This window comes from Glycine soja, chromosome 6, assembly GCF_004193775.1.
Source record: "Glycine soja cultivar W05 chromosome 6, ASM419377v2, whole genome shotgun sequence".
NCBI classification, from domain to species: Eukaryota; Viridiplantae; Streptophyta; class Magnoliopsida; order Fabales; family Fabaceae; genus Glycine; species Glycine soja.
In genome coordinates, this window is record NC_041007.1 from 19,991,422 (window position 1) to 20,007,203 (window position 15,782).

The window sequence follows — 15,782 nt, forward strand, 5'->3', positions numbered from 1 at the left end:
GTTTACATTTTTGCAATTTGCTATGTCATTTGAACATTGAATGTTATTTATTGATAGTTCTTAATAAATCTTTTATTCATATTTATCAATTCACAGTTTACTGTAGATTTATGCTAAAAACTGCTTGAAAGCAGAATGCAAATGATGTTTGTTGTGAATTGTGGTATGAAATTGCTTTTTATAGGTTAAATTTTGGGTTTTTTTTTGTAAAAACACAAAATGTATATAAAAAAAACCTTAAAAACAATATCGGTTATTTACAAAAACAGATATTAATATACACAAACAACATAGATTTTTGAAAAAATCGATGTTAACGTACATCTTAACATCAGTTCTTCCTAAAACCGATGTTAAAGTTTCTAACTTAACATCGATTTTATATAAAACCGATGTTAACGTAAAGGTTAACTCACACATTAACATTGGTTTTTACTCAGAACCGATGTTAAAGTTTCTAACTTAACATCGATTTTATATAAAACTGATGTTAACGTAAATGATAACTCCCACATTAACATCGATTTTTGTACAGAACCGATGTCAAAGTTTCTAACTTAACATCGATTTTATATAAAAACCGATGTTAACAAAAAGGTTAACATCGATTTTATATACAACCAATGTTAACGTAAAAGTTAACATCGGTTTTTCTAAAAAACCGATGTTATTGTATGGGTTAACATCGGTTTTTGTATAAAACCGATGCCAACGTTCACCATTTATACACTTATTTTGGTGTAGTCTTAATACATAACATCAGTTATTTAGATAACCGATATTGTTAGTTTTATGTTAACATCAGTTTTTGAAAACCGATGTTAGCAATAATACTTTCAACATCGGTTAAAAATCAATGTAGAAAATCGTAAATAACCGATGTAAAAAGCATATTTTCTAAGAGTGAAATGAGCTTATCTTTCTTAGTCCCCAAACGATGTAGTTGCCTATGGCTTGCCTCTATGTTTGTAGTTTGGTATTATTAAATGCGCTTAAGATCCAAAATTATAAATTTTTGTGTTTAGTTTTCTGTACAAAAGGCAATATATTGCTAGGCGTAAATTTAATCATATTATTTTTATTTAATCTATCATTTCAATATTTATTTTTTAAATAAATTTTAATATTAATATTAATATTGCTAATATTTTTAGAAACCTGAAGGCCAATGGAGGAAGTTCACTTTTTTTAATATTTTTTTTTATTTTTTTGATACATTCTAAGATGGTTTTCTCATAAAATCGTTTTAGAATCCTCAATATTTTTTGTTTTTTTTAAAAAAAGAAATACATTCTAAAATGATTCTAAGAAAAATAATTGTCTTAGAAAGTATAAATTTTCTAAAACGGTTATTCAAGAGCGTCATGGAAAGTTTTTACTTTCTACAACGTTGGTTACAAAGACGGTTCAAAACCGTCATCAAAAGTGTCTTAGAACCGATGTAGAATCATCTTTCTGTAGTAGTGCATTCAACACATTAATAAACACAAAACATAATAATCCTTTTACATCACCATCATTAAATAAAGGAAAACAACATCAAGAGCAAGCATAATACTTTCTTATTACATCATCTAAACACAAGATTCATGCTAGGACACATAACAAACTACTGCTCTAGAAGAAAGCCAACTATTTACATACCAAAGGTAGAAATGGTTTTGATCAACTCTCAACCAGGATTACCAAAGCCATTAAAGTGGACTAAAAATGGACAAGACTGGTCTAGTAAAAGTTAAGTTTGGGTCAAATGGATATTTTACCATCAGTCAAAAAATAAATAACAATTAATTGTCTAAAAGCATTGAATGATCTATCATGAGAATCATATTATAAATTGTCTTCTAGAATTTTGAGCAAAACTAGTATCAACTAATCTTCATACTTCAATTAATGAAACTTTATAAAATTACAAGATAAATAATGCAAGCAATGAAACTTAAATAATTCAATGTCAGCAAGAATACCCAAAAATGAAGTATATGAGTAAAAGTAGAAAAATGTCTTCTTGCAAGACTTTTAAGTATGTGACTCATAGAGACAATCACATACCAAATTTTGAAAATCATTCCTTTTAATGATTCCATTGCTGAAAATATGAAGGCACTTCAAGAATGTTTGGTAATCATCAGAATTGCTTAACTTCTCCTTAAATTTCTCACAGAAACTAAATGCTTGACTAAACATGCATGGCATGAATAAAGACAAACAAATAAATAATCAACAAGTTAGGAAACTATATAGGTCAATATGATCATCTAGTCTCCCCGTTATTTATTTGAAAAAGAAGGGAAGAAAAACTTGTAATCAAGAAAGATACTATCAAGACATATTTTTCAGAAGTCAGTTATCCTATACTTGACACAATATGTACAACAACAACAAGGAAATGAACAGAAAGAATAATAAACTCAACTAATCAAGAAGATTATTATTTCATATACGAAAAAGAACAAACATCTTACGTCACCCACCATTGACTCTTGTTATCCCATTCCATCTCTAAACACCCAATTCTCTTGTTTGCACCATCTCCCGCTTCCTTATGTTGTTTAGTTCATTTCTTAATCACTCCTTTTCCATTAGCTCAACTCAACCATGGTGAGAGCCAGAGATGATCTATGCATAACTGTTCCCAGCTTCTTCAAGTGCCTTATCTTCCTTGACATCATGAAATCCCCTATCAGCCTCTACACTAGATTCACCTATGCTCCAGCATCCTACGCTGGCTCGACGCAGGCAATAACACCTGCCTCACCACCATGCAACTCCTCCAAACCAAAGACTTTGTCCCTAATTGCACTCTCCAAAGCCTCATCCAGATCTGCTCTGATTTAGCTCTCCACTAAACTGCTTCCGAAATCGATCTTTTCATAAGACCAAGTCATCTGAACCATCACCGATTTGAAAACCAACTCAAACTCCCTCTGGTTCGCTTTGCTCGCGAAACTGCTCCACTTAGCAAAATATTCTCACTAGAAGAAATTCTTCCTCACCAAAATAGAAGGCTTCATGGATCAACTTGTTCACTTTCTCGACAATGTCGATGACAGAGTAATCGCGAGAACTAGAGTTGAATTTCTTGAAGGAGTCTTTATCGTTTTAGGTTTGTGATAAACGTCAAATTTATCGAATTTTCATATGCATTTTGTAATGTATATTTGACATTTTAGTTAACTTTAGGCCTTGTTTTGAATCAAATTAGCTTTAAATTCAGTTTTTACTTTGTCTTAGGTAGAATTTTATGTTTTAGTTATTTTTAATGAATTTATGATAGTTTTTCAGTAAAAAAATTTCGCTTAAGTGCCAAAGCTCAAGAGGCCCAAAATCAACAAAAAGTTCTAGAAGGAGAAATTGCAAAACTTGAAGATAAAAGTAAGAAAAATCAAGAGCAAAATATTTTTCAAGGATAAATCAGTTGAACAAGAAGATAATTAGTTGAATTAATTAGAGATACTATTTATTTGTAATTTCTTGTGATTATCTCCTTAATTAAACCCATCTACAATTCTATAAATAGGAGGCTAGACATTCAATGTAACAGAGTAGAAGTCCTGAGTAGTTCTTAGAATTATATTTTAGACTTCCACCTACTAGATGCCTTCATTATTCGATTATTCCATTAGACACTCTAGGTTTCATTGTGTTATTTTTATAATTACAATTCCTTCTACCTAAGAGAGGAAAGGATGAATCATATTCTCTTTAATTCTATCAATTCAATACTTCATTTTCAGTTCTTTATTTGTTTTCTTACTTAATATTTTTATTTGATTGGTCATCTTATAGATGAATTTAGGAGTTGACTTGTACTTTGGTGAGCCTTGTTGAAACCCAAACATGAATCAAGTACTTAATTGAGATTATCTTTAGGGATAGAATAATCTTCATTAAGCCTCGCTAATTCTTGACCATTAATGTTGATGGTTGGTGTCGGTATATCCAAGGGATTGAGCATCGGTCAAGTAGTTTAGAATCGGCGACCATGCTGGAGCTGGGGTAGAATACATTAGTGAATTGGGAATGAGCAAGAGAGATGAGTAGTGAATTGTGAAGTTACAATGGATCGAGCGACTTCCAAGTCCAAACCTAGATATTCATTTATCAAGATTGATGTCACCATCCTAGTCTAGTATTTCTATCTTAATTATTTTACTGTCATTTAATTTTTATTGCAATTTATTTTATGTTATTTCTATTTTGTGACAAGCACAACATAGAAATACAAAAATATAGTTCTTAGTTAAATAATTACATGAAATTCCTTCTTTGTTCCTTTGGGAGACAACCTGGATGATAATTCAGTTACTACATTATGATTGGGTTACACTTGGCCTATAAGTTAAATCTATCATGAAATAAAACCCTAATAGTTTGGTTCTCAAGAGCATCGAGGATCACGAGGGATTGAATAACTCTATTTTGAAAGGAAAGAAGCAAAGCTTAGATTCTCTGCTTTTAATTCTCCAACGAAGAATCTTTGATTCAAAAATTGCCTCTGCTATGGTTCTGTAGTTTTGTTGATGGAGCAGAAGAGGTCACTATTGGAAAAAGTGAGGGGGAACGAATGACACTATTATGTGCAAAATTGGGTATTCAACAACATTGATTTTTAAGAAAACCGATGTTGTGTGTGTGAAGTTAACATCAGTTTTTAAGAAAATTAATGTTGTGTGTGTGAAGTTAACATTGTTTTTGAAAAAAAAAAACGATGTTAACTTAACACACACAACATCGATTTTAAAGCAACAAATGTCAAGGTACAGACATAACATAGATTTTCTAATAACTGATGTTAGCAATAATACTTTATTTACAAAAATGTCATCGCAATACTTTTGGTTAACATCACTTTTCCTAGAATCAATCTTAAATGGTCGATGTGGAATCCATATTTTGCAGTAGTGGTGTTGTAACGCCCTAGAATTTTGCTTACTATAAATCAATGTTTAATGTATTTCTCATGTTATTTGATTATGTGATTTATTTGGATGAGTTGAGGTATTGCATAAATTAGGCATGTGTGATTTTCTTGATGTGGATGTTGAGTTATGTAGAGTTTTATTGACTTAGGTTGAAATGATGAGATTTCAAGTTTTACCTAAACCAATTCTGGTAAAATTGCGATCTTGGACTCGTTAACCGTTGGATTGCCTTCAAATTTGGATTGTAGGTTCGTAACCAAAATATTCACATTTTGATCGTTGGGATTTGCACAATAACACTTTTGGATATCTCTCTTAGCACAAGAAGCACGCTTAGCGCAGTTCCAACCCAAGAGGAATTGCGCTCAGCCCGAAAGGTCACGCTTAGCGCCAAAAGTGGATTCCCACTTAGCCAGACGAGCTCGCCAAGCGAGATCTACAGATTATAAATATGTTCTTCAGCATAAAATGGACTATGATAAAATAAATTATGGATTGTGATTTGATTAGACATCAAAGTGTTAATTTATTTATTTGTAAGTGGAATGCTTTCTTAAGAACTATTTTTTTTGTGATTAATTGTCGATAAGTGTCTACCCACAAATTCTTTTGCGGGGGATATTTTATTGTAACTTAATTATTTTAAGAACAAGAATAAATAATTGATTGTTGGAATTTGTTTGATGTCTGAAGTATTGAGTTTTATAAAAAATATTTATTGATTAGATTTAATTATTGAAGTTAGTAGAAAATTATTTTTTGTGCGAGAAAAATAAATTCACAGTGTAAGGTTACACTATGTAAATTAATTACACAATGTAAACCTTATTTAGCAATCATAACAAGCTGAACAATGGGAGAAGGGGCTGATCAAAATGACTTCCCCTATCCCTTTTTAGTCACTTCAACACTCAACCCTCACACCCCACACTTCTAACCAATCAAAATTCATCCAAACACCTCATACTCCACCCACCCACTCACTTCATTTATTTCATTCTAGCTTTGTCCACAAGTTTGGGGCTCATTTTCTCTCCTCTTCTTCAGATGAACCAAACCCAAAGCACAAACATCTCATCTTCCCCTATCAATTACTTGAACCACCAAGAACCAAGGAGGAATCACCCAAAAAAGTTTCAACACTAGCCTTTAATGTGCTTGCAAGGCCTAGAGCTTGCACCCTTACCCTCTCATCATTTTTGTGTGAATTGAATTTCAGTGGTAAAGGGGTCTTTATGGTGAACTTAGCCCCCATGGGTACTTTTCGAAGGAGGAAACCATGGTGATTTGATCTTGCATTGTGTTGCACGCATCAAAAATGTCTTTTCTTAATGTTTTTTGAAACTATTTTGAAAAGCTGAAATTTTTCTCTTTGCATGCATGTTCGCTCTTCTTCTTTTGTTCATTTTAATGATTTGGAAGAGCTTCTAGTACAAAGGAGATTCTATCCATTTTTTTTAGATTTTATAAAGCAAGTTTGGATTTTTTAAAATGGGCAATAAGAAGGGGAAGGTTGGCTGGAAGGTTTTTTCCTTTTGGCCAATGTCAGTGTTTTGAGCCAACAATGAAATCTAGTTGTTGGATTTTCATGAAACTTGTTTTGGTTTACTCCAGGCTCAATTTTCAACAACTTTTTTGTTGAAGCCCTTGAGAGATGAGACCCATCTATGTCATGCAAGGTGACTAACTAGTTGTGCAATGAGTGTCTTACAATGATAGGTTTTTTTTGTAGCTTTTGGATTATGTGGTTGTCATATGAATAAAAGCTTTATTGTTCATAAGACAAGAGAAGAAATTCAGGAATGTAAATTATAAAAAAAATATGGATTTCATCTTCATTTTATAAAGGTGCAAGCTAAACAAGGTTTTTGTAGGAAAGTCAATTTTGATGTTTGGGAAACAGGGTTAGATAGAAAAATTTATTGAGAGCAACATATGACAAATTTTTGTATAACTTTTACCTTTATGAAAATATGATTCTTTTAACTTCACGCTGTAAAATGTAAAGTCTTATGGATTTGGGAAGAGGTAGAAATGTGCAAATCTTTGAACTATGTTCAAAGTGAAGTTCTTTTTTTTGTAGATTTTTGCTAATGAAGTATTTTCGTTGTTGGAAAGATAAGAAAATTTCCTTTAAGTTTGTATGAAAATTTTTCAATGATATCTTTTTTGTGAAATTTTACAGAGGCTTGAATCTGCCCTTTTTTCAAAGCTAAGTTTTTTGAATGCATGTTGATGTATTAAATTGTTAAATTTTCACTAAGTGTTGATGTGTTGCCTTGTTAATTTTTGTCTAAGTCTTGTGTGTTGAATTTGATGTTTTCCATGAGTTAGGATCTGTTTGTTTATGATTGAAAGACTCAGAGAGTGTGAATCTTGGGAACTATAACTTTGGAATGTGATCTTTTAATTGGACGTCGAAAGGTGTGACCCCGAGCAACTGTTGCATGTGATGTGTTGTGGACGATAATGATTTATGTGTTAAGGTCTGTGTGGATGGATATAGGGACTCGAGCATAAGTCCTAGTGTCAACTAGGACCCCATTCTAGTAGGCACATGGTGTCTCGAAAGATGTGCACCTTTGTGGGATCGATGTAGGGATTGAAGCACAAGTCCCATTTTGGACTATAACCCCATTCTAGTGGACATTGTGTGTGTCGAACGACATGCAATGCTTTGTGCTAGTTCACAGGAACTCGAGAATGAGTGCCCATGTGACTAAGGTGTTTTCATTGAGAGAATAATGCACTTGAGAGATGTGCAAGTGGACTTAAAATCACAGCAGAATATAGAGATTTTCTTCAAGATAGTCAAATGGGGGGCATGCTGGATGTTGTGAGAGCTCGCTAGATGGAGATCGATTGGCGGTTTCCAACATGAGGTGTGGATGAAATCCCTATTTTGTGATGATATTATGTCTGGATGCTTCTTGAGCTTGCTTTTCCTTTTGATGTCATTTTGTTCCTGTGCAGCTAGGCCCATAGTGACAATAAAGTGAACACTTAATGAGGCGTGTGTTGATGAGTAAGTCCTCAAAGTTTGGGATGACCTTATAGAGTGACACTTAAGGAATGTTCGCTGACTTATTTCTTGGGGATGTGGCGCTGAGTTTGTGGTCATATTTTCCTCAATGTTGACTTGGCAATCCCAAAAAATACGAGACATAGGCGGCTTGTGAGAGCTTGCCATTATACCATGGTGAGGGCATACTCTTGAAAATCATCCAAGCTAAATTGTTATAAGATCACTGTGTTCTGGGAGTTCCAATGACAGCTGACCAGTGTGTTATATATGTTGAGAAAGTAAGATGTGATGCCTTAATATGCATGTGAGATCCGGTAGATAACCACAACACAATGCTTGTTAGTCATGTGTGTTTTGACTCATGTTAGGGTTTTTTGTGTCTTGGTTGACGAAGTGGAAAGACGCACCCCTTATGTTTTTATTTTAGGATCATACGACGGGCAGAGAGACAACTCTCCATCTCGAGGATGAGTGCACTTGAAGGTGGCGGATACCCAACGTGAGAGGTGTGGATCACTTTCTTAGGTATCCCAGTTATGTGCAAACACCTGCTGAATTATTATTGGGTGTAGTTTCCATATTGGGTTTGGTGTTAGAGATGATTGCTTTGAGTCTAGGACCTTTACTTCTATATGTACTTATTCTTGGTAGGCCTAGCATCAGACTTTTACTTGTATGTTCAGTCATTTTTGCTTACTCATGCATTAATTACATATATTTCAGCAATTAAAGTTTATTTCATTTGTATTTTCTTTCATCTAAAAAGGGTGTATGGTTATATCCAAAAATGATTTTTAGCACTCATTAAAGTATATTGATAGATGCATTTTTTTACCAAGAAATTTATCTTTTGTCATGACTTGCAAGTAATAAAGAAATAAAAAGAAAAGGAAAAAAAATTACTCATGTTTTCCCAAAGTAAAATGCTTTCCTGACTATATTAAATAACACAGTTATCTAATCAGAGTTTAAATAAAGGAAAAGTGCAATATTATTCATACTAGATTTTAGGGTGTTACAACCTTCACCACAAGCAAAACGAGACCAAAGACCGAGGCAGACCTAAAGCAAACAAGACAAGGAAATGATAAAGCACTTAGAAAGTGTGTTGGGAGAGCTCGGATATTATTCTATGCTGTTTTCATAATTTAATAATATAAGAAGTAAAAAGAGGTAATATCCTATAGGGTATTACATCTAACACCTCCTTATTTTTGTAACATTCTATTTGCCAGAGTCACACTCAACTCGGGATGTTTGGGCTGTTACGCTTTTAAGTTGAAAGAGTTATGTCCTGACTATCAGTAATAACTTTTGGTCCAATGCTAAGTGCTCGATCCAACATCTCCTCCATGAGTACCTGATTTCCATTATTGTAAAGGGAAGATCTACCCAAATATGAACTCACATATATCTTTTGATATGATTCTATATATATATATATATATATATATATATATATATAATATTGCATATTTGTGTTCTTTGTTAGCATTTTGTATCTTTTCTTAATGTTTATTTTGGAAGTGATCAATCATGACACAATTTTGCTGAGAGACACTTTTATTATCTTGAACTAAACAATAAAAATGGAAGGAGTTAAGAGTTTCAAATATCACATTTTAGTATTTTACACTTTTAATATTTCTTAAAGGTTTAATTACATTTGTTTTCATCTTATTTTGAAAATTTTGTACATTTTATTCCTAATTGCATATAACATGTTAGTGACATTATCAACATGAAATGTTAGTATCATGTGTATTGTCACCTCAACAACAGTACATATTAGTAATATTAGAACATTATATTAATAGTTAAAATTGTCATGTTAGAATTAACTAATGAAATTGGAGGAAAGATAGGATTAATTGGATGGTTAAAAAGAATAAAAGAATCGAAAAGTTGTGATCTTTGATTCTTCCTGCTAACAAACCAATAAATAATATTTGCGATAAAAACAACTAATGACCCTGGATGAATAATTAACCAACAGACAAAAGTTTCTTTTTTAAGGGAAAAAAAACAAAGGCTAAGAATCTATCCATTTAAGTAAACGGATAAAAATATGGATTAAACCTTTAATTAATCCATATAAAAACACCTCTAATCAAAATCACCCCACTTCACTTTGCCATGTTCATCGTCCGCTTTTGTACCAAAATGGTGCAATATGTTTCATAAATTACCAAAATAGATAGATCAATCTTTCGAAAGATAAATTCAATATGAAGAAATTGTATTTTCAAAAATGATTTCACTTTTTCAGATTTTGTTTTTTTTTATAAAAAATAATTGTTTCTTTAGCCATTATAAAATTGACATTTGTTTGTTTCTTTATGTAACAAAATAATTCGTGATACTTTTAGAAGCAATGTGTTGGGGTTTTAAACCGTCATAATTTGTTTATAAAATAATTGAAAAAATGAAATCATCTTTGAAAGCATGATTTTTTTCATATTGAAATTATCTTTCAAGAAATGATTTACCATTTGATTATTTTTTAAAAAATCTATCCATTTATGTAATTTATAGAAAAAAAAAATCACCATTTTAGTAAAAAAGCCGTTCATCGTCAGCTTCGTCAAGAATAAACAACTTTTGGTCAGGTTAATTTGTGCGTCGCTGTTTCTTAGGTGCTTCTTTTTGTTCACTCATGTTTATACAGTAGCAGTTTTGCATCATGTTGGTCAAGTGACATAGACATATACTGCCTACGTGTTAAGTACAATTTGCATTTATTTGAAGGTTACATCCAATTCGAGCATCCCTAGCTAGCTCAATTCTGGTCTGCCACAGCTAGCTTATAACCCCACCTATTCCTCAGAAGCAGCATAAAGGTCAAAAAGCATTCACGTTAACATGTGCTACAACTACAACTACAATAGTAAATCAAATGTGACGTACCTGCACGGCTGCACCATAAGGTAATAAACAAAGAGTAAATTACACTAGTGATATTTGAATTATATTATTTTTTAATTTTAGATAATTACACTTTTTTTCTCTTTTGAAGATAACATACGTATATCATACTTAATTTATGGTTTATGCTAATATAGACCAAGAATTTATGATTATGAATGAATCTAATAAAAATGTTTTTCTTTTACAGCTTTCAGAGTGATTATTTCAATAAAATAAAAAAGGTAAACAATGATATTAATAGTTTTACATTTTGATTTAAATCATTATTTCTTCCTCTAAACCCTCACAAATTCGATATATGTATCGTTACCCCAAATACAAATTGACCAATGATAGTTAATTGACAAATCAATTCTTGATCAACTTCATTTAAATGTAAGCATACTAATAGCTAGCTAGTTTCACTTAATTGAAAAAATTATTACGGGGTGATATAAAATTAGTTTTCAAATGCACATTGTAGTACGTAAATAAAAGAGAACCATACCTTCAGCTTTGAAAACATTGTCTTGATGCCGTAGAATCATATCGGCAATTCCTACGTGGAGCCCTCGGAAAGACAAACAAGAAGAATAATGAATGGGCCTTACCCTGTCCGGTAATACACCATTATAAGTCATGGGGATGATTTTAAAGTGGGGAACTGCCAAATTGTTGCTTAAAAATAATGGGGCATGGCATGCTCATCAAAACCCTTCTGGCTTTTCGAGACTCTATTTTTTCGTCTTCGTCCTGCCCTTCATCAATCAACAAGGGTCCCATCCCTTTAAGAGTAGTCAATTATACTAGCAGAATTATGCAAGTCCTCTTTTGGTTTTTTACCCTCTCTGTCTATGCTCTCGTGACTTGGCAAAACCCAATTTAGCCCCAAAATATGTTTGGCACCTATTAGTAAGGTCATTAAGTTAGTGTGATAACTTAGAATATTGACGAAATTAGCTCAATAATTAATTGAAAGTTGAAAAATTAGCTTATAGTTGAAAATTAATTAAAAACTATAAAATCATCTTATTAAATCATAAATATTTAATAAAATTATTTGTTGAAATAACTCAAAAATATAAAATTACATAAAAAATAAAAAATTATAAAAATTTACCTTAAATAAAAAAGATTACAAAGAAAATCTAATAAATATTCAAGGAAAAAAAATATATAAAATATATAAACTAAAAATTAGTATTTTAAAAAAAGTTATTTCAAGTAACGTTTCAAATTTTTTTTCAATTAGTAAAAAAATATAAAAAATAACAAAAATATTTTGTGAAATACACTCTTAGTTGAAGTGTCATTTTGGTCTAATAAAATACTTTTTAAGGGTCAAAAGTAAAACCTTTTAAACTTAAGAGATTATTTTTTTTTTTTTAAATGTAGATAAGGATCCAAAATTTTATTTTACCCTTTTCTATACCATTTAACTTGTAGCGTAAGTGGAAGGAATAAGAAGAATCATAAATAAGAGTTTTTGTTGAAAAAAAAATATATATTTGCATTTAATGACTTTCATATATTTTTAAAATAATAATGAGTAAAAGAGTGAATAAATAAATTTATCATTTAATTATTTCACTATAAATTTGTAATCATTTTTTTTCTTATGAGCAATTTGTAATTAATTAAAATCATATATATAATATTGCATCATTATCACAATATATTCCAAACTATTTTATTTGTAATTAAATAGTGCATGAAACATAATTAAATAATATTATAATTACATCTTTATCACTGTTTATTATTATAGTTTGTGTATATTCTTTTTTATAATAAAGATATGTAATGGTCTGGAGATAACATATTATGTATTTTATTAAATATAATGTTTAAATTCGCAATATATAATGACCTTTATACCTTCGTTTATTTACATACGGAATGTTTAAACTATATAATTTTTTTGTAATACTTCTTTTGTCTTATTATAAGTGTGGTTCTACGTTATTTAAAAAAAAAATATGGACAAAAGAATAATAATTTTATAAAATTAACTTTATAATTATTAAAAAAATATTTTTTATTGGTTATGATTAATATTATAACTAACATAAATACAAAAATATAATTAATGTTAGATTAAAAAATTAAAATAATTATTATGACACAAAGAAAATATATATATATATATATATATATATATATATATTATATCCTGATATTTATAAATAAGGTTAAATTACTGATTTGTATATAGTTTTATGGTTTTTATCTTTTTAGTTCCTATCATTTATATTTTAATTCTATTTTAGTTCATGTAGTTTAAAAGTATTCTTTTTAATTCCTATAATTTATATTTTAATTCTCTTTTAGTCCTATAATTTGAAAATTATAAGGACTAAATTAAAAAGTAATAATCATAAAATTATAGAAATTAAAAAGAATATTTTTAAACTACAATAACTAAAAGAGAATTAAAATATAAATTATAGAAAATAAAAAAACCAATTTCAAACTATTATGAACTAAAAAATGAAATTATAAGGATCAAATGAATAATTTAACCTATAAACGATTTGTGGAAGACAAAAAAAAAAGTGGGGAACGTGGTTTCTCATGATAGGAAATATGATTTACTTTGTTCAACCATGCAATCCCCAGTGGATATATTCACATTCTATCTATCAAACTTATCGTATAAAACAATATCCTCGATATATATATTATCATCTATAGAAAATCATATGATTAATATTCGAAAATATATAAAATCCTCATGATATAATACTACCATCTGCTTATATTTCTAGTTAGGAAAAAAACAAAGCAATTAAGGTTTTGTTTTGAGGTCAGAATATCTTTGACACTTTGTTCTTCCCCAACTATATATTATCCAATAAGCTATAGCAAACTAGAAAGGCTACATAGGTAGCAATAAGAGCTGCAGAGAGAACCAGAGAAGTCTCGATCACATATCTTGCAGCAAGAATTAGCAGTACATGTGGGCTTAATGTGAAAAATCTTAAAACTCGAGTTTTTTTTTTTCAGAAGTGAAGAAGGGTGAAAAAAGGGCCTGTTTGTTTCTCATGAAGCGACAAAAAATTAAAATGATGTTAAAAGCTAAATCAGGTAATGAAGAGGTCCTATTTAAACAATGGGCCTTATATTCTCTCCAGTTTTGTAGCCTGTAGCAATTCTGCACATTTTGCATTTAAGGCTATGTCTTTATATTTAATGACCGATGCAGAGAAAAGTAATTAATGATGATGATGATCGCATCTTCTTCTCTTAGTATATTATTGAAATCCTCAAGTGAACAACAACAGCAACCCCTTGTCCTTTCAAATTCAAGGGAACTGTGGTAGAAAAAGTATATATTTATGCTTTTTGTTTCACTTTCATCGACAGCTTCTCTCTCTCTCTCTCTTTCTCTCTCTCTCTCTGCTTCTGCTGCCGCAATAGGTAAGTCAGATAACAATTAATGAGTTATGTAGATTTTCCAGGTGGTGTGGTGAGGTGAGTCTCATCCATGCCATGCCATGCCATTCATTAATAAGACGATATATTGCTAAGTGGCTTTTGTGGCTGCAATCTGGCTTTATCCTTTCTATATGGAAAAAAAAAAAAAAAATCTGATTTTGGGGTCAGAGAGATGAAAGGATAAGAGTTTTTTCAGGTGTCAAGAAAAAGCTCTTTTTTCACCTCTATTTGAGAAATATGCTTTATATTATATTATATAGATAGTTCATGTTCACTTAAATTTTTTTCTACAGTTTCTACATGCTTTGGTTTGTTTAGTGTTTTACCCTTCTCAAAAACTAACTAATTAACCTACACTTTTTTCCTTCTAGCTATGGAGCCACCTATGTTGGGGGGTGAAGAGGAATGTCACAGCAATGAATCTGGATGGACCATGTACATAGGGTCCCCCAGAGACGAGGATGCACAACATTGTGATGATGATGATCATCATCATCATAGCTTCCTAGAAGAAGATTATGATTATGAATCAGCAGCAGCAGCAGCACAACATTGTGATGTTGAAAGTGACGATTCCATGGCTTCTGATGCATCTTCTGGCCCGAGTAAATCAAAGGAGCAAGTGAATAAGAAGGACAACAAGTATTATTGCTCAGAAAAAAAGGTGGAAAAGAAAAATGAGATCATGGCTTTCAATAGCAAAGAAAAGGCTCCTGCAGCAGTTCATCAGAACGATAGCAAAGTCAAGGTGAATAAAAATTATATGGTGGGAACAAGGAAATCATAGATGTGTATTAATTTGAAGCTTATATGCCTAGATATCAGGTTAATTTAATTTAGCTTATTTTCTTATTAGGTTTTAATTACTTTTTTTTTCTGTCACAAATTACTATATATGCACTGTATTTCATTTCTTAGGCCGCATTAATTAGTATGCATTTGTTTAATTAATTTCTAAATATTTCCACTTCTTTTTCATGTGTGCTACTACACAGTCTACACTATAGTTTGTGTATGTATGAGAAAGATGAACACTAGGTTATGACGTGTACGAGGAGTTTGAACTGTGAGTCAAATTACTCTACAATAATAGTAATATTTATTTTTATCCTCTTTAAACAAGGCAAAGCTAGAATATACCCCCAATTACATGGATGGCGACTGAGCACCGAAACTCGGTTAGTTGATTTAGTCAAGAAAGTAGTTGAAATAGGGGAAAATGAAAATAGTTAAATATATATACTATTTTCTTCTTTTTTTAAAAAAATAAAACTGTATTTGATTTGATTACATATTCATTTGTGAAGTTCCCTTTAATAGAAAAAGAGACTATATCTTTATCCTTGCTTAAAAAACAAAAAAATACGAATCCTTATAAAATATCAATAACTACTAGGAAAATGTTACATTAGATTATATGGAAGAGTTTTAGAAATACCTGAATCCATAATGATTGATCAAACAAACGCAGTAGAATTTGAATCCGT

The 15,782-nt window shown here is 30.8% G+C and overlaps 1 protein-coding gene across 1 annotated transcript; it reads left to right on the forward strand.

Moving 5' to 3' along the window:
• Positions 1-14,197: 14,197 nt before the first annotated feature.
• LOC114414064 lies at positions 14,198-15,360 on the forward strand. Its single transcript, XM_028378427.1, has 2 exons — positions 14,198-14,277; positions 14,667-15,360. The coding sequence occupies exon 2, from the start codon at positions 14,669-14,671 to the stop codon at positions 15,080-15,082; it is 414 nt and encodes a 137-aa protein (XP_028234228.1). The 5' UTR covers positions 14,198-14,277; positions 14,667-14,668; the 3' UTR covers positions 15,083-15,360.
• The last annotated feature ends 422 nt before the right edge of the window (positions 15,361-15,782 follow it).